The 25500-nt window shown below is 40.3% G+C and overlaps 1 protein-coding gene across 1 annotated transcript in view; it reads right to left on the bottom strand.

Moving 5' to 3' along the window:
* Positions 1 to 25500, bottom strand: part of PPM1E (protein phosphatase, Mg2+/Mn2+ dependent 1E) — a 60686-nt gene that overhangs the window by 7771 nt on the left and 27415 nt on the right. Inside the window, exons 2-3 of the mRNA XM_021416149.1 lie at positions 4474 to 4592; positions 676 to 875 (exon numbers count right to left, since the gene is read on the bottom strand). Of these exons, the coding sequence (XP_021271824.1) occupies positions 676 to 875; positions 4474 to 4592 (319 nt within the window). The remainder of the gene's footprint in view (positions 1 to 675; positions 876 to 4473; positions 4593 to 25500) is intronic.

Genomic DNA, 25500 nt, shown 5'->3' with positions numbered 1-25500 from the left:
ATTTGTACATTGTAATTTTTAAGTAACGGGCTCCAACACAAATTGGAATAAGAAAGCTGACAATTGACAGGCAGAGGAAACATCTGCCTCTGCTTGCATTAATATCATTTAAAGGTAAGAATTTGGATAGGGCACAGAAAATGGTTATTAAAGTGACAGAATGTAATAAAGAATCAATTATGTAGCAATCTGATCCCAATGGTAAAATTCTTGACACTTTCTTCTTCTTGCTACTCCTCAGTGTCCAGTTTTGTATCTGAAGGAAGAGCAAGCATGAGCACTTGATGGCCAATAAAGAGGGGAAGTTTGGCCCCAGTTCCACCAAACAATACTACATCATGCTTTCAGCATGATGGCAGGTCACTTCTTCAGCCACTGCATGAGTGGCTACATCAGGGTGGGGCAGATACATACTGTGTTTAGTTAGTTGGTATTTTAGCAGATATTGCTCCTTTATTGTATGTACACTACATAGAAACTGCATGTCATATAGCTGCTGTAATTACAGAATCAACTGAACTAACTTAAGACCAAGCTTGCCTCCTGACATTCAGTCTTTCCCAGGTCCATCACAGGTATGGTTTTTCATTTTCACAATAGAAGACTGTCTAGTCCCCCCATGAATGGGGAATATATTCAGCATATGAGTTTATCTTCCACATAGTTGCATTTTACCTCGAGGTTGAAGAGCATGTTGAAGTCTGGAATGCAGACGTGCTTGTCTTCCATTTTCCTCCGCATATTCTTGATGGCGTGGATGGACGTCTCGTAGTAGCGATGTGGCTTTGGCTGGAGTGGGAAGTCTTTCACCCAGTTGCTGCAGATCTCATGGAGTTTGCTAAAAACTAAGCGGGCTAGCTTCACTGTCTCAATCTCTGGGGAAGACAAAAACCACAAATAGAAGGCTGAGAGTGTTATTGAGTTTTTCTCCTGCATACATTACAAAGATGAAACAAAACCATTTTTGCCAAGTAGTTGAGATGGATGTCAGCAGGGAAATTCTGGCTGCTGATACATGAAAAGAGGAAGCCAAACTTATCATAATCAGCATTCATCAGTGAGAAGCTCATTGTTTGTCTTTTTAATTTAAACATGCCCCCATGCCTCTGGGGATCTCATTTGCAGAATCAGGAGAAATGAAAAGCAATGTGTTTCCTGCAGCATTTGATCCCTTGTGTAGCTCTGCACAGGGTGGTGTAGCCATGCCATGGCAGCTCTGATGGGGACTTCTTCATGGCATACAGCATCACACACAGAAAGCACAAACCATTACAGCCAGGTATTGTTTTAGACCGAAGTACTTATTCAAAATAACGTCTGGCTGCAGAACTGAGGCAATACAGTAAATAAACTGCAGGAATTAATAGCATTACTTTAAGATATTTCAGCAGTGTACACACTCAGTAGTGTACACATTCAGGTACCTTCTTAGTTTCATGATATTATTGTCCAATTCCTGAATCAACAGTGTGTCAAAGAAGTCTGCAGGAACAAATGAGAAAACTCCAAAGGTCTTAAATTTAAGAAAATGCTCTACTGTCACTGCTGAAAAATAGTCATTTTAAAATGTGAAAAGTCAGGCATTTGCAGTCATTCTGAAGTTCAAGGAAGGGAAACAGGAAGTAAGCATCAGAGCTGAACGTATCAAAATCTCCTTTATCTTGACCCATCCACCAGTGCCAGAGATCTTCAAGGCAGAATGACAATCCCTAGATGTTAATCATCCCTCACAGAGGAGTAGCCCATATACAAGGAGTAGAGGGGAGGCTACAGCATCTCCCAGTTCACAGGAATTCTGTGAAGAACCTGTAAAGTAGTGTTTACTGCTTTCAGTACTTGGTCTGCACAAGACATGGGCTATTGTGACCTAGAAGCCAAGATCTCTAGGAGCAAATATATTCTGGGTTCTGCTGATTATGATTTGGTTCAAGCTTGATCTGCAAGAGCAATCATTAAGCTGGCAATAAACTACGTATGTAAAAATGAAGGAGTCCTGTCTTCTAGGTCACGTAGCTTTAAAAAATAAAATAAATCAAATGACCAGGTCATCCCACCACCACCACAGTAATGCGTACCAATTCTCCCATAACGCCTGCACAACTGCCACCAGCGTCACTAGAAATCTCTTTGCTGGATAGTGTATTTAAAGAGGGAACGCATACAGCCTGAAGCATCCAGATTATATTTTCCAGAAGGAAACCCCATAGACTTATTCTTCCTTTTTCTTTTCCAGTGGGCATATATAATGGGAAATGCTGTACGGTTCAATGTCAAGTGGCTGTTAGAATCCAGAGCATCACTCTGAAGGAAGAATGCAGTAAACGGATTTGCTGTGCTGAGATCCTAAATACCATTCCCCAGCAGGGAGTATGCATAGTGTCAGCCTCATCAATAGTTGTTCTTGAGGTTAAAACAGGAGAAAGGCCCACAAAAGTCAAACCACCCCCTCACAGCTGTAAATTACTCATCACCCGTTAATGCTGCAGCACTGAGCCAGAGCTGACTCAGCTGTCATTGTGGTTGTGTCATGGAGAATTTCATTTCCCTCCTGCTGATCCAAAATCCCCAGTGCTGGAGGTAGCGCTTAATTGTACCGCAGCTAGTGGGAAATCCAGCTCAGGCATTACTGTTCCTAAAGACCGTTGACACGGTTTAGAGGAAAATCAGAGTTAAAGAGAATACCAGTAATCAGATTTTGCTTTTTAGTATTTAAATTTTAAGACCTCTCTTGAAAATCTGGGCATTGTGATGATAGGAATCAGAACTCAGGTTTATTGACATGCCACTCATTGATTGATGAACAAGGTTTTCCTTAATCTAAGAACTCCGGTTTCTGACTAGTCAATGACCTCTTTGTGTTTTGATTAGAGAAACCTCGTACAGTTCTGGTATGAAATTATGTGAAATTGCAGTATTTATGTAAAACCATTGCTTTACCATGGTCCAGAAGATGTTCCTGTTGTTATTCCTGTTCCCTCCTTATTTTCATATTTTAATACCTTACAATGAGTCTGCAAAGGTATATTTTAAGTATCTTCATTATGACAATTGAGCTCAACATACTGTGTTTGAAGTCTCAAACTTCTAGTGTCTGCTACATACAGCCTGTACACATGCCACCCAATCTCTGCTTGCATCTGTGCATTACAGATTTAAATAGATTTAAATGGAAGTTTCTGTAGGTGTGATTTTTTTCTTATTGTTGAACTCCTTAGATATTCAGTGTGGAGGCTTAGTCAACATTTCCTTGGAGACTGTCAAATATTTATGCAAGTCTCTGAGATCTCAATTTGAAATTAATGAAGGCTGCTCAGCCAGAACAATGACAAATCTATTCCATTTACCTGCTCAGCAGGAGGAGGCAGCAATACCTACAGAAGGGAGCCCATCACATGTTTTTCTTATTCTCAGGTTTCCAAAGGCCTCTGAGAAATTCACCAGAATCTTAATCTTCAAATAGCCAGTTTTGTATTTCTTACTTATCCCCAGAATCATTTATTCCTTTTTTTTTTTTTTTAAATTGAGAAAGGAGGAAATGGACAAAGTGGCTTGGCAGCAGTATTTTCCAGATGGAATGGCAGAATTCCTCTCAGCAAGTATGGGGATCATTGCTCTTCATTGTAATGAGCATCCCAGAAAGTTTTTCAAGACTGTTTATTCAGCAGAATTATGAAATTATTTAATGCACGGAAAGTACACAGCCTTGAGCTGGATGCTGCCAAAATCTTGATAGCTAACAAAGATATATGGATAAAAGGAAATTTTCCTCTTCAGCCTGAAATGTTCGTGCTACCCTTTGCTGAAAGTAAAAACAAATAAATATAGAGCCGTAGTAAAAACTAAACTTCATTCTGAATTATTTTCAGTAATCTCCTCCTACATACATTTGACTTTCCTCTAAGGATGAAGAACAACTTGTGCCTGCCAGCAAGCAGCAGGACCACATCGTTGCAAGGGCTCATCAAGAAATCCAGGGCCACCAGATATAGTTCTAGTCTTTAAAGAGATGCACTTAAAATAAAGGAGTGACTTAGATCTAAAGGTCTAAAGAGCAAAAATTCAGTAAAAGACTCAAGTACAGCTAGAGAAAGGAACAAAAGAAAAAAAGATAATTCAGTGGTAAAAGTTGAAATTAGACAAGTTAAGGTTCAAAAACAAGAAAGTTCTGACTAAGAAACTTGCCACTTGTGCTGTTTGGATTGGTGGTAAATTCTCCATTAATCTTTTTATATCACAATGGAGGATGACTTTACAAGTGAAGCTAATTCAACCTCGTTTAGCTAACTGGTAGCAGGAGCTAATGTGGGGAAAATCTAGTACCAATCAAGTGGTCAGACTAGATGGATCACTTCAGGCAATAATGAATTTTAAATCTATGAATTATCTGCAAGACACTCTCTATATATATATATGGTGTAAAAGAAAGACTAACACCACATAAAATTGTACATTATTATGCACAGATGTACTTACGTATAATCCCATCGGCGCTGTCCACATGCTTTGGTAAGTAGTGTACTGAAAGATCACTCTGAAGGACTTCATCTGAAGTTGCTCTAGCTAAAGCAGCAGCCAGGAATGAAGGGCAATTACTGGAAAAGAGAGAAAAAGAAACCCATAAAAAGATATTTAGCAAAGCCATTTGCAGTCATGGTAATACATCACAATCCTTTTCTATAGAAAAATTGGAACGTGGACCTTGTCCAAGACTTGTAAAACCTCCGAGTCTTTGTCAGACAGCACCACAGTCCCACAGCAGGACTTTCCCAAGCTTACCATATGGCTTTTAATAGCCCCATTTCATTCTTATGTTCCCTGTTTCTTAAGTTTTAATGTTTCACTTCTTACCATTTATTTGCTTTTCAAATCCAGACTTGAACGCCCCTGCAGTTTGTCACACAATCCTTGTGTACTGCATATTTTCTGAGTGTCCACTATACACTTTTATCATAAGTCCATTCAGTCCAGCTCCTCCTAAGTAATGGAATCAGGATTCCAAAGGATAAGAGAACTCCTCAGTTTCCAAAGTTTCCAGAGCCTTACTAAGCAACACTGAGGAAAGTTAGGGCAAACCCACAGGAGGTATGAAGTCTATGTGCATTGCATAAGGTTAAAAGGGAATTAAGCTCCCTCGTGAATGTTCTCCATCAAGAGTAAAGTGGCTTTAACTCACTGTAGCTTAATTAAACCTGATAAATCCCAAGGTTAATTAATCTATAGCAAACCAAGGCCACTTGAATGTACATTTTCTCATTTGAGAGGAGTTTAATACCCCCTAATTTATGCATACCTTTATTTCCCATTTGTCTGACTTAGCTTTTCCAGGCGTCTCTTGCTGATGCAGCCTGAAACCTCCAGTTTCCATAGTTATCATCAGGAGTAACAATGTCCTGCATAAGACCTGTCTACCACTGCAGGACCACACAGAGATATATGAGCTAATTCCATTCTCAGAAACAGCCCATCAACAATAGAATTGCACATCAGCTAGTCCAAGGAGCAGGCAATGAGCAAATACACTTCCTGAGCCTATTTCTTCCACTTAGGCCCAGGAACAAACTTCTACACACAAAACATGCATCTGTCAGACTAGATCTGGAGCCCGAGAAGCACACGACAACCATCTCTGTGTTCACATTTGATTTGCTGCCCAGGAAAGACAACTGCACTTGGGGATTTTTGAAAAACCATTCTACCATAACACTTTCCAGATAATTGATACCAAACGTTGCTACAAGCAGTGGGATTATGCAACAGATTCAGGAGACGTAGATGAAATACATCCTCCAACCCTTGTTATTCAGAATTCAACGTATCTATAAATTATTTAAATATAAGATTATCAATAAATATCTTTTTGCAAGTGATATATCATCACAAGACAAACTCCGGCCCTCCAAGTAACGCCGAAAGCTCGTGCTGTGTTACTGCACCATCACTAAGAGTATTTCCTAGAATTAGCAGCCGAGTATTCTGCTCACGCAGCACCTCCAGGCCTCAGCAGTGTGCCCGCTAATGAAGCACGACGGCTTGAGGAAATCAGCTGCCTTAGGACTGGCTCTTCCCAGCACAGCACAGGAACTCTGATCCTATTTGCATCCAGCAATGCCTGGTGGTAAGAGTGATCAGCAGGAGGAACACCGGGACCTCCTTTACTTCAGGTGCTGATATTCTATCAAGTCTTGTCTGCCTTTATTTAGCTCACAAAGAACAGGTTTCTCATTTCTATTATTAGCTTCAATATTCTGGAGCAGCAGTACTGGTTGCTGTTCACAGCACACGCAATTTTCATGTTACAACAAAAGCAAGAGATTGTGACGCCTTGGACAGGATAATTACGTCAGCGGGTAGCAGCACCACGAGAACGGCGTTCTAAAAAAATCCATAGAAAGATTATTTATTATGGTACAGCCTAAATAAAGCACAGCAGAAGGATCCACGCTGAAAGCACTTACAAACACACGCCTCCCTCAGATGGAGCTCGCTTCAGGCACGAACGGAACAGGCTGTGTGGGACCAGGAGGAATCCCAGCTGATCCCCAGTGCAGGACTCACTCCCAGCAGCTCAGTGCAGGAACTTTTTGGAAGAACCAAACTTGTTTTTGTACTCGTTATAAACAAGCCCTCAAGAATGTCTGTTGGGAAAAGAGGGAACTTTGCCGAGAGCTGAGACGATGGCTGCTAAAAAGGGATGGGACGGCCACCTCTGCGAGACACAATGCTGAGTGCTTATATCTGAGATTTTAGATGTTATTTTAGGTATTTCAGTACGTTAAGTACAAAAGTAAAACGTACATTTACAAGTCATGCAGCTGGTCAGAGCATTTCCCCTATCAGCTCCAAATCTATTGACGTGTCCCTTCAGCCAGCGCTAGCAGTCTCACACAGGAGCTCTTCATCCAGCCAAAGCAAGCATTTCCATTGCAATACTAAACCTACACATACACAAGAAAAAAACTGCTAGAGATGTTATTAGATAAATTAGAGGTTTTTAAGTTCATCCTTCCTGATTCTCTGGCACTGTGGGCGAGTTTAGAACACCCACGGATGCATTGCAGCAATCCCGGAATAACTCTGCTTAGGTGATAAATCAAGTCTAAAAGTGGGCAGTTTCCATCAATTAATTTTGAGAAAAACAGTCTGAAGTGGGTTTAACTCAGCCCACATATTATTATGCTACCAACCTAACACACAACTCTTCTTGTTGATAGCACTGAAGTAGTGAAGAATTTCCAAATATTTTCTCTGAGCTATTCCTCTGTGCTCTAAACCCAACACAAGACCTCCTACATAAAAAAAGGAGACGGCAAATTTACAATTCCCCTTGCATAAAAGTTCACCACTGGGGTTTGAGTGACTTAACAGTTTTGATGGAAAAGGTAGAGAATAATAAATAGGCTGAAGGCTTTCCTTCTATGTCTGGCCACTCTTTGTCCTAATAATAACAGCTGCCTGCCAAGGAATTAATTGCCCCTGACATTTGTTCATCACAAAGCTTCTTACGGAGCCTTTATAGGGCTATGCCATGTAAGCAGCAAAGTGACCAGCTGCAGACAGATGACTTCCTCTTCCTGATTAGCACAACACAAAATTCACTTCTCCTACTTTTCTTCTCAGAGGACTTCAGTGGAATTACTTCTCCCCTTCAACAAGCAGCAGAGTGCACTGGAGTTTGACTGCTTTTAAAAAAGATTAGGCTTTGAAGTCTGACTTTTATCAGGACACTTCATTATTACTATAACAAGACAAATGAAGAATCAGGTCCATTATCTTCATTTTTATCATGAAAGTGAATGTTCAGCAAGTACCTACTACATCCCACTAAACAACAAAGACCCCCGCTCAGATGATAACTCTTTCTAGTAGTCCTCAGCTGTCCTCACATCTTCCCTTACACAAAGCAAGCAACAGCAGACAGGATCCATGAGGGCATGGAAGGTATTCCACGTCCTGCTGCTGGCGTAACAAAGGATTACCTGTTGGCTGGTTGAAAATTAATTCTTCTGTGATGTTCTTATGTTCAAATATTAATAGTCATCAAGTTATGACGAACCGAAACCAGGAGGGCACGATCTTGTTTAGCAGAGTTGAGAGCTGGAATGTCTCTGTCTATTCATAGCTGTGCCTCTAACTCAGGAGCTGACCTTGGACAAGTCACTTCACCACTCAGACCAATTCCTCATCTACAAAGAGGGGGTGTTAACATCATTTCCTGGGGGAGATAAGGGGAAGGAGGAAGGCTGTAGGAGGTTTAATTCAATGTTCATGCAATATTCTGAGATTTCACTGTAAGAGCACAAGCAAAGGGAAAAATATCAAGATGATAGCAGGCAATATTTTCAATCTGTATAAGATTTATGGAGCTTTTATAGCTTTTTCTTTCTCCATATTCTCTGTTCTCATATGCTGCCAGAAATGCTAAGTGGAATATACAGACAAGTAAGAGCTCCAGACAGGCAGGTTTTGTCTGATGCAGGCAGCTAACACACAGTCATAAACAACCGCACAAAGTAAACACGTTTTTAGAAAAGCTGAAGCATTTCAAGGATGGAAAACTGTGGAAGAAATACATCAAGTTCTTAAGGTTTGGTAATGCTGGTGTTCCTGCAGCATGAGCACTGCTGATGGAAAAACGATGCTACAGGCGTAGTACTGCCTCTGACTGAAATACACAATCAAAAGCCACCAGTGCTGAGAACACTTCCACTGCCATGGTCTGCTGTAACTGATGAGGCATCACTAACTCAAACAAAGCAAGAAAAATGGACTGAAATGTACTGATGCCTTTCAAAGGCTAAAATGGTCAGTAAATCACAAACCATACAGTGTTCCTATTACCTCAAGAATCCCCTGACGCTACAGAACACCAATTGTTTTAGTTGGAATGAAACAATTTAAATAGGAATGCTATTCAATCTGCTGAAACAAAACAAATCCACGGGCAAAGAATATAAAGCATCGTATATAGTTTCACACAGTAATCTAAGACCAAGACCATGACCTGAAAAGAACCAACTACAGCACATTCCCATCAGACCTATAATTTACTGTGTTAGTAAAAGACTTCATAGGGATGACAAGCTAAGTGTACCCTTTCCAAAAGGCATTACACTAGGGATGCAATTTCATAAACATTCCCGTGTTAATGCGGCCTGCTGCAAGTTCTTGTTCGAAAGCAAGTTTTGCAAGAATTAAATTTCAGAAAACCCTCATTTGTCCCCAGCCTGTATTTACAAAACACTCTGAAGTCTCATGAGACTTCTTCCAGATGGAGCTTCTCATACAGCCTGGAAGCCCTTTGAAGAAACCTTTAAAGTCTTCATTATTGAAAGTTTCCATGCTGTGAACTGCAGTGATAACGAACAGAGAAATTCTTTGGGAAGATCCTTTTGCTTTTTACCCAGCTCTGCTCAGCTACCTCCTATTCCAGCAGCTATCCACAAAGACAAGGCACAAGCCAAGGATTTTCTGTTCATCTCCTAACGACTGTACGTCAGAGAGGAAGATTCCATCAAGCAGTCCTCAGAACCCACAACAATTACGGGTGCTATTCTAATAATGCCAGACAAATGCTATCTCCAGCTCCTGTCTCGGAAGGTTGCCCTCTCCTCACTCACACAGCACTGCTTCCCCTGCGAGCTCACTGCTCTGCTCTGACCTGGGCTGTCCTGCTGCTCTGCACAGCAGGTGAATGTTTTGAAGCTTATTTAAAGCCTAGTCATGGTGGACAAAAGGGTATGTTTCTCCTAAAACACACTGAAACTCCGCACTAGATTTTAGCTGCTGCAGTGAGTTACTAAAAAAGAGAAGAAACAAACAAAAACAACAATGCACTTCTTAAAAGATTGCATAACTAAAGCTCCTTGAGAAGTCGTTTGAGCTGGCAGCGTTGAGGCAGTAAAGATGCTTGATAAATCTGTTTGAAGGAGCTGAAAATGTTCTACACAAGGAAGCTGCTATCTATAGGCTTCACAGAGACAGCTGCCTGGTCACATTCAAAATGATTTTGTCCTTGTGTTGACAGTTGTAAGCAACAGAAATATAATACACAACCATTACAAGAATACACTGTTTCTGATGTGCTTACCGTGCCCATATTCTATACAGAAAATGCAGTGCTCTTTATTTACTAAAGAATCAACCTTTGGGACTGTACTCACTGCCATCTTCTAGAGAGTATGAAGAAATTTTTATTTTCCTGTAATTAAGTCTGCCTTTACTAGAGCTAAAAAAATATGGTACACTACTTATCAGACAGTGTCTTCAACACCTGGATTAAGAAGCTTCAATATTCTCAGCAGACTTTGTTTTAATGCTGAATTTTGTAGTAGCTGCATCTTACTTGTCTAGGCATTTAGGGAGGTCATGAGCTCAGAAATGTCCCAAAGACTCCACAGATAAAGATAGTGAACGAGGATAAAATTACTTTCATGAGAACAATAATTCCTCCTTGCAAATTCTTATTAGGTTTGGAGATTTTTGCTGATGGCAAATAGTACAAGTTCTCCTTATTTGCAATCACTGAAACTCTGTATCATAAAATAGAATAAAGCCTCATCATTAAGCTCATGTTTGACAGTTATTACTTAGTTAAAAATACTTCACAGTCTGTTTTAAAATAACCACCTTAAAAAGCCATCAACAGTAAAAAAAAGCCTTTAGAAACAACCTATCACTTGTTAACCACTATAGAGACATACAAAGACATTGGTTTTGTCTTGTTGAAACTGAGATAAACTACCCTTATCTGAGAAAATAAGAAGATTTGTATTTTTTCCTCTTTTTTTTTCTAATTTTTGTAAAGATATGAAGAGTCAAACTTCTGTTTCTAGTAAAGCATGTGTGAAATAGATATGAATGGGAAACTCTAGGAAATTATGTTTGGTCATCAGATGGGAAACATTTGCAAAAACACACAACTCAATTAGAGTGCGTTGGCACCCATCCCACAAAAGGGCTCAGGTGTTGCACTTATCTGTCAGGGCATTTGATAGGAACTTATTTATAAGAAAGTAAAGAAACCACTGTGCTGCAGGGCACATCAAGCTGTCTAATTAAAAAAATACAGGGCAGAGAGCAGAATTAAAATACCGGCACAACACTGAAAAAAATTGCTCATGAAAGTGTGTTTGCAAATGATGGTTTAGATCCTCTTTTCTGTGAGACCATGGGAGAGCTGGATGCAGAGGGACACCCTACCTGGCCTCTCCAGCTGGGCACTGCAGGGGAGAGCCGTGCTGACTCCCAGGCTCTGAGGTGCAGAGGCAGCTGGCACGAGAGTTGCCAGTGGGTGCCAAACCCAAGACCAGGCACCTTTCCAGCTGCACTCACTCACATCCAACTCCTCCCTCCCTGCCGTGTTTCAACACACTTCCCACGCAGGCTTCCTAGCACATTGCTCCAACATCTGGCTCAGAAGTTCTTGCTGGTCAAGTGAGGGTCAGGAGCAGATGGGCACATGCTGGGAGGCTGCCAGGTGAATGCATCGGGGCTCAGCCCTGCCCACCCTTACCTTGGAGGGGCCATTCTCACCCATTCTGCTTCCAATTGTCAAAAATCTGACAGGTATTTAGTTATCTTGCAGACTTCAACTCCTCTTTCAAATTAGATTGAAGACGGCTTGCAAGGTTAGGCTGATTGGTGGGAGGAACCTGGCGGGTAGATAAGACGCGCAAGCATCACAGCCTTGTTCCTTTACAAACCAGACTTTTGAAATTAACTTTCAGAATGGCAGTGGTGGAATTTCATCCTGTGATACACGTCATCAGAGGAAGCCCCTGAGTTTTAACATACGATCTTCAGCACATGAATTAGATTGAGTCCTCACATCTACAGTGCAGCAAGTTGCTCCTTCCTTCCTCCAGAGGGGTAAGCACACATAATAGTGCAGAAAGCTAGAGAGGTAAAAGCAAGCCAAAATGACAAGATACCTGTGTCTCTGTGATGAGGTATAATGTCATGTTGGCTGGCATCTATCTGAAAAATAAATGGTTACTGATCACAAACCATTCAGACAAATACTTGTGATCTAATGACTATCACTAATAATGATTGATGCTGAAGGGGTGAAACGTGAATACAAAAATACACAAAACAGCTTCTACTGCTTTTAAAATGACAGAAGCCTATGATAACATGAACAGTCCTTAAAAAACAAGATGAATCTTCAAGGAGCGGAAAGCAAAATTACTGCAAGAAACTGAATTCCCAGAAGTGATGATACGATAGTTTTCTCCATTACATCAAAGAGCTGAAGGTATAGAGTTTACTCTTAAAATCACATTCCAGGACTACAGTCCTTCAGAGGTGAATTACATCCATCTGTTATTAAATGAAAGGTAAACCTAAACTTCAAAGGAAAGCAAAGAGAAACTATTTCATTACAGGCATGGACCAGCATCCACGAATCTCAGTCACAAAACTGAGCTGTTGAGGCTGTATCTACGTATTAGCCTCTCCCTATCTAAATCAGAACCTTTTCTATCTAAGCAGCAAGATACTGAGGGATTGGATTGTCTTTCATTAAATTATAGCTGCTACTATATTTTTTTAAAAACAAAATTATAAAAACATTACAATTTTTTTAAAAATACCAGCAAGTCGCCTGTTTGATGGATGTTTATTATCATGATGAGATCTTTGGCTGTTTCTACATAGCTGGTCTCTAATAACCCAAGTCACAGGTGACTTTCAGGAATTTATCCTGAAATAAAAGATCCTTCTCTGTTTTCATTTGTTGTTATTCTTTTACAGAGATTTGCTTAAATATTTACACAGGGCGTTCTCTGCTCAGACAGAGATGCTTAACATTTGAGTGACATGCATACCTCGTAACCAAGATCTTCTGGGTGGCATTCCAAATACCAATCACTGCCTACTTAGCATCCCTGCGCTCGGAGTGATAATGATGTCTACCACTACGCAGGATGCATGCTTACCTGAAGAAACACATTTCTTAACTGGAAAACCAATGTCAAGAGCTATTATCTCACGGCGAGTCTCCCTGCTAGGCTGGGGCCTGTTAAAAAGCTCTAAGGGACATCAAAAATGTCATTGATTTTTCTCTCTTTGGCTCTCAGTCAATTCGAAAGCCAGTATAATTCAATATCTTTCTACTAGTTCCATTAGCAAAGAAAGGAATCCATGCTTCAATCTGTGCTGCCTTATTGGAAAAAGTAATTTAATTCTATGTCTGAAAGTGTGCCAACATCAGCATAAAACCATACACAGTATACATAAAATTTAATTTATAAATTCTGTATTTTGTCAGGCCAGAATGAGATGCCAACTAAAATCAATGAGAGTGTCTGAATTTGTCCTGAAGACATTTACCTATATTCTTCTATTTCAGTGTTTTACGTCCTGCTCGGAGTTTTTGATGATCTCTCCTTACTAAATCATTTTCGTGTCATACTACCTAGAAAAGTTTGTGTTGCAGAAAACCTTGTTGCAGCAGGCACACCTTGCCCCGAAAAGTTCGTGCACATCATTTACTTACCACTGATTCATCTCCTATTTTTCTCTCCGTTAAAAATTAACTATCACTGATATTTTCCTTACCTTGAAGAGGTATACCACATAAATCCAACGTGTCCAGGAACAAAAGCTAAATAAGAATCACCTCGTGCAGAGCATCTACTTTATTTCAGGTCAGATTACCATGCCAAAGTTCTCTGATTGCTAGCCAAAAAAGAAAAACGTGTTGAGCCGTGTTGTAGCTTACTACTTGATTTCAAGCAAATGAAACTAAAGGCGTCATAGCAGAACATACTGCTCTCTTCCTTTGTATCTCCAGTGTAGATCGTTATTAAGGCAAATAAATGTAAAATGAGTCCTCAAAAAATGAAGGGTGAAGGTAATAAATCTACAGTGCCCAGTCAGTGATATCACAGAGCTATTCCCCAAATAATGGTGCCCGTATTGAAATATTTGTCTTCAGGTAAATGAGAAAAATAAAAGCTGCAGGCCAGGATTTTTCAATGACATTTGATCACTTCTTTCAGCCCCTTGGACAAATATCAAATCTGAGGCAAAACACACCCCAGAAGATTTACGACCACTGAGTCAGCAGAGAATGTTCTCTTTCTCCCTTCTCTCTCTCATGAAATGCAGTTCATCGTACAAATGGCTTGGGTGTTTATGCCAGATGTAAGATTAGATAATTAGTCATCCGAGTCCTGGATGTCAACTCTTTTGTGATACAGAATTTATTCCAAATGCACCATTTATAATCAGTTGACTTGCAAAAGCGTTCTCACGTTATACAGTAATACATCTTATGATGTACGGCCAAATATCTGCCACTCCGCAGCAACATGCTCTATTTCTGCTGTAGCAATACCCTACCTGAATTTAGCCCTTCCAATGAATTAATTTTTTGTCTGTGGAATAGGGATAACGACATTGACCTTCAGAAAGCCATTCTAACTCTAATGGCCAGTAGTACCAAGGAGGGGTGGGTGATGTTCATTAACCCTAAACCTGGAAAGAAACAAGAGAACTGCAATTCACTTGCACTGATCACTAGAAAATATTGCTGCTTTTTTGCCTACTAAAATAAAACGTTAAAAATCTAGACAAAATGTTTAAAAAACATTTTACAGAAAAACATGTAACCACAAATACATACATACATTATACACCGGAGCAAGCTAAAGATTTAACTGTATCCTCATTTTCAAAATTACAGATATTGATGCACACGGAACAAGAGACTGGAGGGGGAAATGGTGCTAAAGGATCAGTGTGCATGCTCTTGTACATGAACAAACCCTTGCTTACTCTGGAAAGATCCCATCCTAATTCCCACTGACATTTCTCCTTTGCAGAATTGCAGAGGATATTGGCAGTAGGTTTTAAGTTTTTTTTTCTTCAAAGGACAACCAAAATGTTTTAGCCACTCTGTTTCACATAAAAGTCCCAAATGCATTCTATTCTACTGAGCTACGTAGTTATTTCAGTCATTCTTAATAAACAGCAGTTGCCAGTAGTAGTTAAGCCAACAGATCTGAATTATTTATAGTGTTGAGGAACAGAAAAGGAGATGAAATGCATAAGGGCTTTCAGTTGTTCCTGTCTGAATGACACAATGGCAGCCTTTAGATGTTTATACGCAGGCTGGTGCTGTAAAATATTCTTCCAATACTGGTTTAAAAGATTTCCTGAAAAGACAACAGCCAAACCTACCGGTATCCATCTTCAAAGATCACATTCACAAAGAGCAGGTAAGAAAGATATAATCATAGATATTGTATATATAGTAAGAGAGAAAGAAATATATATATAGAGAGAGAGCAGCTGAACATGACCTGTTTGATCAAATCAAAATTCATGCCATGAGATACATATCTATATAATTAACTTTGATCTTAGTGTTCCTCTTCTCCCTTGCCTATATTCCTTCAACTTTCTGCAGCAAAAAGAAGCCCAGCTATCATCTTCATTTTACAGTGGCAAATCCAAATTCACATTCAAGAGTGCAATGTGGAAATCTCAAGCCTCATCTTTCTATGTTTTTAAGAGACCGCATCATGAAACACTGCGCACATGAAAAACAAAAGGGACAGAAATTATCTTGGCTGCACTTGACAAATTATGTCAACAACGGCAGCTGAGGTTATGCTCTTTGTGGCTTAAAAATGCATTGAAATGATCTGTCTTGAGTGACTGATGGGATAGCGTGCCTCTGCTGACCGGTGTCTGGGGGAACGTCCTGCTTCCCACCATGTACACACATCACAGGGGACTGTGCCAGTGTGAGATCCACTACACAGGATCGATAGAGCCATGCCCACAAACGACAAGGAGAGATTTACACTTGGATACTGCAGAGAGAAGAACTGGGGGAGTAGTTGTAGCACCATAAGCTTAAACCAAACAGTTTTCCTTTTATAGTTCACCTTCGCTTTCTATATGGATCTATTTATAGCAGGAAACGCTGCAATTTGTAGCATCTCTGAGGAGTAAAAAGAAGAAAAAATTGAAAATCTGGGGAGGTAAAAAAACCTAAACCAATCCAAGAAAACAAACAGAAGCCTTTCTCTACACAAATACTAAAGAAATAAGGGGAAAAAATCACTCTCAGCTCATGTGAGGGTATTAGGGCATCTGAAACTGGCTTCATCACACACTAGATTGCAGGGATAAGCCATAGTACCCAAGCTGTCAGGCTCAAGAGATGCAGGTCTCTGTGCTTCCCCACTCCCCTCCACAGCTGAGCCTCCAACCTTCCTGTTCAAAGACTTGTTTAAAACCTGCGCTCTGATTTTACAGACACAGCTGTGCTGAGGATACCATACGTCACAGGAGTGACCATGCTCAAAAGAAGAATATGGTTTTTGCTGTGGGTAAAGCAGGTCCTGAGCCTGCACAGCAATCAGCTCGCCTGCAGTACGCATCTATATATAGCTCTTTTTGAGCACAAAGCCTATATGAATCCATTCTGAGCAAGCTGAGGATTTCCTACAAGTCTGCAGTGGTGCAGCCTCTCTCCTGTCCTGAAAGATACAGTGAATTATTTAAAACTTGAAAACATGTTACAAAGTTATTTCCAGCACCACTTAAAGCCAAATCTGTTATCAGGTCAGGTGAAAAATAAGAGCTACCACCTTTTACAGCAATGGCATTACAAAGTAAATCTTGTAAGATCACAGGCATTGTTCTTCTACCTTGGACTTCTCAATACAACTCATATTCCACCTGTCCATTCATCAAAAACCTAATCTGTGTTAATGCAAAAGAACCAGCTTTTTCTTAAGATCTAATTTGTGGCACGTTCTTTTGCACAAGCCACGCTGGATTGACCCGCTCAGCTCACCCACCACAGGGGCAGTAATGCTGTCCCCAGTCTATCGCAGCTGCTGTAAGAATAACCCAACACTTGGTCTTTGTCTCTGCTTCCCTCAAAGAAGATTGCTGTCTTTTCCCATAAGTTTATTCTTAAACCTGTGATCTCTTCAGCAGGCAGACAAGCTCTAAATATAAAAGAGACTCTGTTACATAATACCTCAGGAAAGGAGGCAGCATGCAACTGCCTGTAGACAACATGACCCTGAAGAATAGAGAAGTGGGAAGGGGGTGAAGCTCTGTGTTACTGTCCTGCCATCACCAAGTGCCTAGACCTGTGTCCATGACACACGCAGCCAAATACAGTAGAACAGGGAAACATGCAATGTACGTGTAAAACTTGGTTTTTAATTTTATGGAAGATAAACAAATGCAAACAAGCAACATTATCTGGAGGTTAATTCAGGATCTAGCACAAACTTGCTCGGATCAGAAGACATCTTCCTCAAACACAAGAGAACTTGTCTGAAGCTCCGTGAACCATGACTGTAAATAATACACTGCTGAGGGCTGACTCACCCACGGGGATGTGCAGGCTCAAAGCTCCTTCCACTGGAGCAACACCACGGTTAGAGTCAGCAGTTAGGAGAGCTGCTTAGGAGTCACACAATCAATTACAATAGTAATGCATATTCAGGGAGTAAGTGATATGCAGACGGAGAGAATATGAACTCAAAATACTTTTTTAATTAATAAGGAACCTCTGGGGACAAATGATTGTTTTCTGTACCTACAGTGCTTTATGGATTCCCAAATGATTTATAATCTAGAAGTAGATGACCACTTCTACTTTCTACAGACACGCAGGCTATGTTGGATGGAAAACCGCAAATTCCTAATTAGGGGTAGAAACAATATCCAGCTTTTTTTTGAACAAACAGCAAAAAAAAAAGTCCATGCTAGAAACAAAAGGGAACCTCTATAGGAACTGGAGTTTTCCAAGCTAAAATTTAACCCAGTAATGTGAGTGTCCCATGATGGAACATCCCATGATAGGATTTTCCATGAAAATGAAAACACTGAGAGTCACGTGTACCTTGGTGTCTCATCCCCCAAACATCACCATCTTCTCATCATTATTTAGCATCTTTTTAACACTGACTGGAAAGTGAACACTCAGCATCTGTAACTGATCCACAGAGATACACATAGAAGGAAAATTATTAAAACAGACAGAAGAACAAAGGTCACACTCAAGCATGTAGCTAGCCTGGAAACTACATCGTGAAGAGACTGCGCCAAGTAATATTTTGGAAATGAAGAAATTCAATCAATCCCACTCGCAGAACACGCAGCAGGACAGACTCCACCAATGGCAGCAACCTCTACAAAACAAACAAACATAAAGAGGCCTCCAAAAAGCAGAGTTCTGGACTAAGGATAACAGTAAATTGGAATAGCAATTATATAACCATGAAAAAGCCAAGTCAGGAGGAAGTAATCACGTAAAGATGAAATCCAAATGTGGTTTCTTAGTTAGAACAGAGAATTCTGTGAAATTGTAGACAGGCCATGAGAAGAGCCAGGATTGTGAGAATTTTTTCACTATCGACAGAGCACCAAATATAAAAAACCAAAACAAAAATTGGTATTTTAATCCATACTGAAAAACAGCAATAATTTTGTTGGATTTAGTTGTAAGAGACTGCTAATAACACACAACTGGATCTATGAGAAGTCGGGCAGCACAATGATTGCCTTGAGGGCAGACAGCTTTCAAACAAAACCAGGTGCTGCACCTGCACGAGGGAGCTTCCCACTGATGCACGGAGTCAGCACAAAAGATATTACAGTGACCAACTGTGATTGGTTAGACTGAAAATAATATACCAAGAAAAGAAAGATTAGGAACACCAGCTGAGCTCAGAGATAACACAGGAGAAGTAACTGTTAAAGCAAGATTTAAGTTATAATAACACAGCAGTAGTAAATTGGAAGATGTAACAAGATAGGAGACTAAGCACTGCGCCCGGTTCTGCACCTGACAAATGACACTTCTTCCAGCAAATCATTTAATGTCTACACATCCATCTATCTGGGTGTCAGATAAGTTTATTGCCTTCAAGCTTTGGAGGAACACCATGAAATTTAATTCATTAATACCTGGAAACTGTGTTTTAATCCTTGGCTAGAAGGTGATGGGAAAGGACACCGTATTACCACGCTACTAACATACTACCTCACAAACTAACTGCACACAATAAGCACCGCATCATTCCTGTCTGTGGATCACCTACGGAGCAGTACAAAACTAGTTATTTTTATGCAGAAAAACACACACACGACTGCAAGATATTTTAACACACAAATACTATCAACACCTTGCTGGCGCACACAACATTGGCAGTAAAGAAGTGGCAATTACTGTGGTAACTGTTGGTGTGCAGCAGTGTCAGACAGCAAGGAAGGACAATCTTTGCAGGGAGCCAGAGAATCTCCTTTGTTTTATTTATTTTAGTGAACTCTTCATCTCTCTCGCGCTCTCCTGTTCCAATTTCTAGGCACCACAATACCTCAGGACTTTCTCTTTTCTTTGTCTCAGGTTATGTTGGAGGATGAGAGCGTGCAATCACATCAGTGCACTGGTGGGACTGATAGCTATGCAGTTGCTCCAGAAATATTCAGAAAATGTAGGAAGCATCCCGCTTCATCCACGCAGTCACAAACATTCAGTCTTATTGCAAAAAGTACTAAATGCAGATGGAGAAACTACAGGGGGTCTGAAAGAGTAATGTGGGTCCAAATGGCTCCTGAAGTTACTGAGAATGACAGAGGGAGGCCTGGTTGGATGCGCTCGGATGATGCTCCAAGCTTCCAGAAATCTTAATGAAGCACCCGCTGTAATTAAACTCTGTTCTTCCTTCCAGTGTGAGCAGGAAGAAAAACCTTCAAAGCCTTCACAAGCGTACAATATTGTAGACTTTCCTATCTACAGGAAAAAAGGCATATTCAGTCCTACACTGCCTTTAATGGTTAGACATAGCCATTACCTTTGCTTTTCTATTTGAAAACATAAAAACTAACTCAAATTAGAGTAGTAAACCAAATGTGAAGGAATGCAAAGGCAACAATGTGAGCTCCTCAGAGATCAGGGAAATTAAATGAGTATTTTAGAGCTCTGTTATAAAGCAATAATGCTCTGGTGACAAATGTCATCCCTGTACCAAAATTGTGTTTTCTAATATTCATTCTTTCTGATCAGAGCTGGTTATATAATCATCAGCCATACCATGTTTTTGCTGAAATCATTCATTTAAATTATCGATTTTTATTAGTACCAAAGACAGATAGAAAATCAGCTCATTCCTAAATCAAGTACAGAAAGGCTGGGGCCTCAGCACTGATACACTTTCATAAAGGCTAGATGGAGGGAACAGAAAACGCTTATGACAGTAAAAGAGATTAATAAGCTCAAGTAACCACAAGACAAAGAAAGGGAAAACAATGCACACAAGAATGCAAATTGGCCTAGCCCTGCTGCTAAAAGCCAGGACAGAATGTGCTCTCCTACCCACAAGGACAGCCTGTGGCAGGAAGTCTGAGAAATCCAATAAGGAAAACTGCCTGGGTCCCCTGTTTATAGCTGTGTATTAATTCCTGATATTTAGCATGGCTTGTCAAGGACAATGCAGTACCTCACAATTCTTCAGGAGTCTCTTCTGCCTTTTAGCTATGAGTCACCATTATAATAGGAAAAATGGGCCTAGTTTAGTAAACACAGAAGAGTGTATTACTTTTTTTTTTTTTTAAAAGAGTTTCTGATCCAGGGTGTAAAGTTTTCACTTATCTTCCTCTTTTTTAATACGTAAACTATGAAAAATTAATTAAGCTACAGGGGGTGGTGTGACAAGAAACATTCCTAGTCATGGACAGAAGGAGAAGAGGCTTCCACATTTGATGGAGGACTTCAGATCTCAGCTACACTTCCTCCTCCTAAGGAATATTCCTTCAGTATACTTCCTCCTGCAAAATATATTGCCCCAACCTTTCTAGCAAATGGAAAGAAGGAAAACAGAAAAACTGCAAACAAATATTCACATTTACAGCAACTTCTTAAATACAGACCTAGTCTTGGTACAAAGAAAGTGTCTGTGTTGACAACAAACTTCATTTAGGCTGGAAAAGGATGAGAGTATACGTGCCTTTTTTAGTCCACATGCTGAATTTACTGTGATCCCAAGTGAAAACAATAGTGAGTCTTACTGATTTTAACACCTCAGTGATCAAAGTTTTCTCTGATGTTCAGGAGAGATTGCAGAAGCTCTGCAGGGAAAGAAAACAGCAGTGTACAGTAAGACAAATCTGAAAACTCCTCAGTTTAGAGAGCTCCCATGCCTTACCATGAGAAAGAAAAACAATTTTTTGAATAGAATGATTGAGATCAGTTTGCATACCCGCTACTACAAGAATTAAATACATCTTTCGTATGATGTGAATGTCTCAGGCATTTCCTACAAATGCAGTTGCTGTGATACACTGAAAAGGTCAAGAAATGTGAAGTAACCAGAAATCAGAGGAAACCAGGGGAACAAAAGTCCTGGCTGTACTATGGGATGTTCCCATAATCCTTCAACATTTAATTACTGGAAATAAAGGGCATGCTGAAGTACTGTATTTTAAAGAATCTAACGCAGCAGATTTCTCACATATTGTTCATGATGAATCCCTTAGTAAGTGGATCACTTAGATTTACATACGAGACTAAACCCAGCTATTAGACTGAGCTGGGACTGGGCCTTCCAGCAGAGTCTTACGGCCAATGAACTCAGGCAGTAACATCTCCTTTAAGAAACTTCTCCTGCTGAAGATCTAGGTGAAGCTGAAGCCACTCACCAGAAAATATCAGGATTTACAGCTTGGCAAATGCAGAAGAGATTTTTAAGCATCATCCATTTGCTTTTTTGGCACTAAAAAAACCAAAACAGTGCTCCACTATCAATTACTGTGCATAAGAGACTGAGGACAGAAATAGCAAGAGGCATGCACAGTAAAGCTTCCTGAAAGGAGTCTACCAAAAGAACAGATGAAAACTGACTGAAAACAAACCCTTAAATGTGCACCACAACATTCACATCGAGACCGCTCCTTCACAGGACGTGTTCTTTCAGCCATTACTGTGCTTTCACCGGTAAGAACTGAAATTCCCTTTGGGGTGAAAGAAAGGCATTCGGATTTTAAGAGGAAAATGCAAGATCAAAGCATGAGGAATTTAGAGGCTGTGACAAAAAGCAGCAGATGGCCAAAGAGAGCATACACGCCTCAGTTCACTTCTGGGCCTCTGGTCCCACTCACAAAGCAGTGATGCCAGCAGAGCCCCCCCACCCAGCCGCAGCCCTGCCAGTGCTCAGCTCGCTTATTATCCTGTCTGCACTGAAGTTACCACCAAAAGAATTCTCAAGCTGCAGCCATTCTGTACATCCATGCACTTGTCCTCTAACGCCTACTGTGTTCAAGAAGTAACATCTGTTTTCCGGGATTTTTTTCCTTCAACCAGGTAATACCCAAGCTACTTCAGCTGCAAGACTTTAGCACAAAAATAGGAAATGTCAGAGGAATGCAATAAGAGGAGAGCAATGAGAATGACAAGAAGTTCAGAAAATACTACCCATGGAGAGGCATAAGGAAATTCACATGCAAAACAATGAGGCAGATGCATACTTTATTACATAATCTTCTGTGTTAATGAGAAAGGCACAAGTATAACTAAAATAACTAAATAAATAAAAATAGCAGGAGGTCCAGAATAGGTGTTAAGGAAAACCTCCCATCTGTAAGTAAAAGTACCAAGAAGTGAACATCCCACATAAGGAGGCTGCGGGATCTCCACTGCCAGAAATTCAGAGAAGAGGTCAGGATAGTAGCTCTCAGGACACGGTTTGGATTTAGCTAGTTCTACCTTGAGGTAGAAACATGGAGAAATGACCTCCTGAGCTTCTTTTCAGTCCTATTTTCTAAGGTTTTTCTATTCTATTAAAAAACATGTGAAATTTCCCTTAGCTCTTTTCCTTAGAAGGAAAGAGGGTAATACAAGAGACACGGTATCTCCAGAGCATAGCCCTTATTAATTAACCTCATAACGTAACCTGCAGTAACATTGTGCAATGTTGTGTGCCCCCTCCAGCATCTGTCCTACATAAGAGTGTCTTCTGGATACAGAATTTAGAGCTTGATCACAAAGATATCGGTGTGTCCTAACTCCCTCTGAAATCAATGGGTACTTAGGTAACTAATTAAGGATTATAATCAGGCCCTTAGTCCAAAGCAGCAGAAAGACAATGCTTTTAGAATCAGATTAGGTACTTCCTATTAGTTAATCTTTCAAAACAGGCACCAAATAATAGATTGGCTTCTCAGGAAAAAAATGCATCTTTTTCTCAGATGCAGAGCCTCCCTGTTCTCACTGCTTCATTTAACACCCAAGGAAAGAGAAGCCAACTCTTTCTCTACCAAAGCAAATACTACCAGGCATTAACACTGGTGATAGGGTCAGTCCTCAGCTGGGGTTCCTCACACGTGGCTGTAGAAAGACATGAGACTGTGAAGAACCAACCCTAGAACCAGCACATTTATATATCTGTAAAAAAAAAAAAACACAACAACAAAAAACCCCACCATGATTCTGTAATAAGAACTTATTTTTCCCCCATATAGACAGATGTTGGTACATCATAGGGGCAGCCTTTTGCTTGAATTATATTCTTTTGTCTATCTACTGCTCTCATCCCAGCTAGTAATAATCAGAACTGAGAGACTTAATTACTGTACCTTTCAATAAGGCTTTAATTTTATTTTTGTTCTTCCTACTGCAAATGCCCATGAATCAGAGGGTCACTTGAAGCACGGAATTCAATTTAATTATACTCACAGGCATTTTTATCCTTAAACAGGTCAACTTATTAAAAAAAAAATCTCGATTATGAATAATGGGAAGTCTGGCAGACAATTCAGAGCTTCACTCTGAAAGCTCTCACGTCCGTTTGCTCAGTGAGTGTTGGGCAAGGTCTTACTGAAAGACTATGGCAGTATTAACTGAAACTGCATTTAATATTTAATTGTAAGTGGATTTTAATACTGACTTACTGGCTTTTTTCATGGGAATATTTACCAATTATTTTAAACTGGAGTATTATTTGCTAATAAAAGCAGGGAATGCATGACTGAGAATAACATGGTCTATTCCTGAACTGAATCTGGTAGAATCCTTCCCAAGTTACAGAATAAAGTTATTTTATATGTAATTGGGCCACTTTTTAAAGTAGGATCCTTTTTCAGACAGCATACCATTTTATTACATGCCTGGGAGGACATCTTTAATGGACTATCCTGATATGAACCAGATCTTAAACGCTGATGGAAGTCTCCTGAGTTAGTCATGGTTTTCTGTGCTTACTCAGGATTTGTACACACTTTAAGAAAGAGGAAATCTTAAGTAGATTGGGACCTCAAAGTCTAAAAACAAAATTTCACGCTTTCCAGAAAATCAAGATTCCCTTGAAAGTTTTGAAAGATAATATCATGCTTTGCTCTCCTCAGGTTTTGACTGCTCTTGCAAACAGAATATCTAAGAAACAGTTTGGTAAGTAACCATTCCCTCTATTCATCATCTCAGTTACAGCACTTGGAGATTTAACCGGAATGCTCTGTATAAATTAGTCTCTTTTTTGTACTTTTTTCCCCCCCATATTAAATTCCTGAGGTATCCTCATAGATAAGGCCACGACAAAGAAATTACATGGCAGAAACGAAACAGAACACCACCTGGATCTTACGCTACCTCATCACTCTCCTTGCACGCTGCTCTCTACTTGTGCACCTGCCCCCACACAGCTCTGCTCCAGCTGGTGCACTGCTCCTTCCGCAGCCCCCAGCCACAGTGAGCAGAATCCTGATCGTGTCTCCTCTGTCACTCAGTGCTGCTGAGGACGGTATTCCAGTCACTCCCATGCTACTGAAAGAGCATGCCAAGCAGGGCAGCTTGGAGGCACAACACAAAGGCCGAGCAGGATGAAGTAGCAGCAAAAGCAAAGCATGAAGTAACAAGCGGTGGTAACAGCGGTGTGGTGGCGACTGGAAATGAAGGGCTTACTTAACACACTGCCCTCAATGGCAATGCTTTCAGTCTAGTCCCCAATGAATGTACAGAAATAAACCAAGACGTTTCAGGAGGCTCAGTGTCTGAACGGTCATTTCTTATATTCCAGTGGAATTTCAAATAATAGCTACTGTGCACAGCAGAAAGCATTTCCTGACCCAAAGACCATACAATTTGAATACTTCAACTGACAGTCAGAGGGAGAAAAAAAGAAGGGCAAGAGAAAAAAGAAGGGCAAGAGAAGCTAAGTACTAATAGCATGACAGGAATAACGATTTGCCACTCAGGCTAGTTCCACAGGTACGCATGTGGGATTTTTATTTAGACAGCACTTATATGATCATTAAATTGGCCCAGATAGAAATGGAAGCCAATAATGGGAGGCATCTTACAAACACCGTGGCCTAAAACATACAAAAATTCTGATAACAGTAAGAAGTACTCAGAACAGTAAGATCTTCTAATGAAACTGCCTTATGGCCACGTGTCAGTGCCCTAAACTTAGGGACAGGAATCGCAGGGCAGTGCACCAGATGCAAACAGCTCTTGGTGCAGAAGCGGAT

The sequence above is a fragment of the Numida meleagris genome, chromosome 18 (genome assembly GCF_002078875.1).
Source record: "Numida meleagris isolate 19003 breed g44 Domestic line chromosome 18, NumMel1.0, whole genome shotgun sequence".
Taxonomy (NCBI): domain Eukaryota; kingdom Metazoa; phylum Chordata; class Aves; order Galliformes; family Numididae; genus Numida; species Numida meleagris.
The sequence above is the reverse complement of the archived record's forward strand: the minus strand, read 5'-3'. Positions and strand labels throughout refer to the sequence as shown.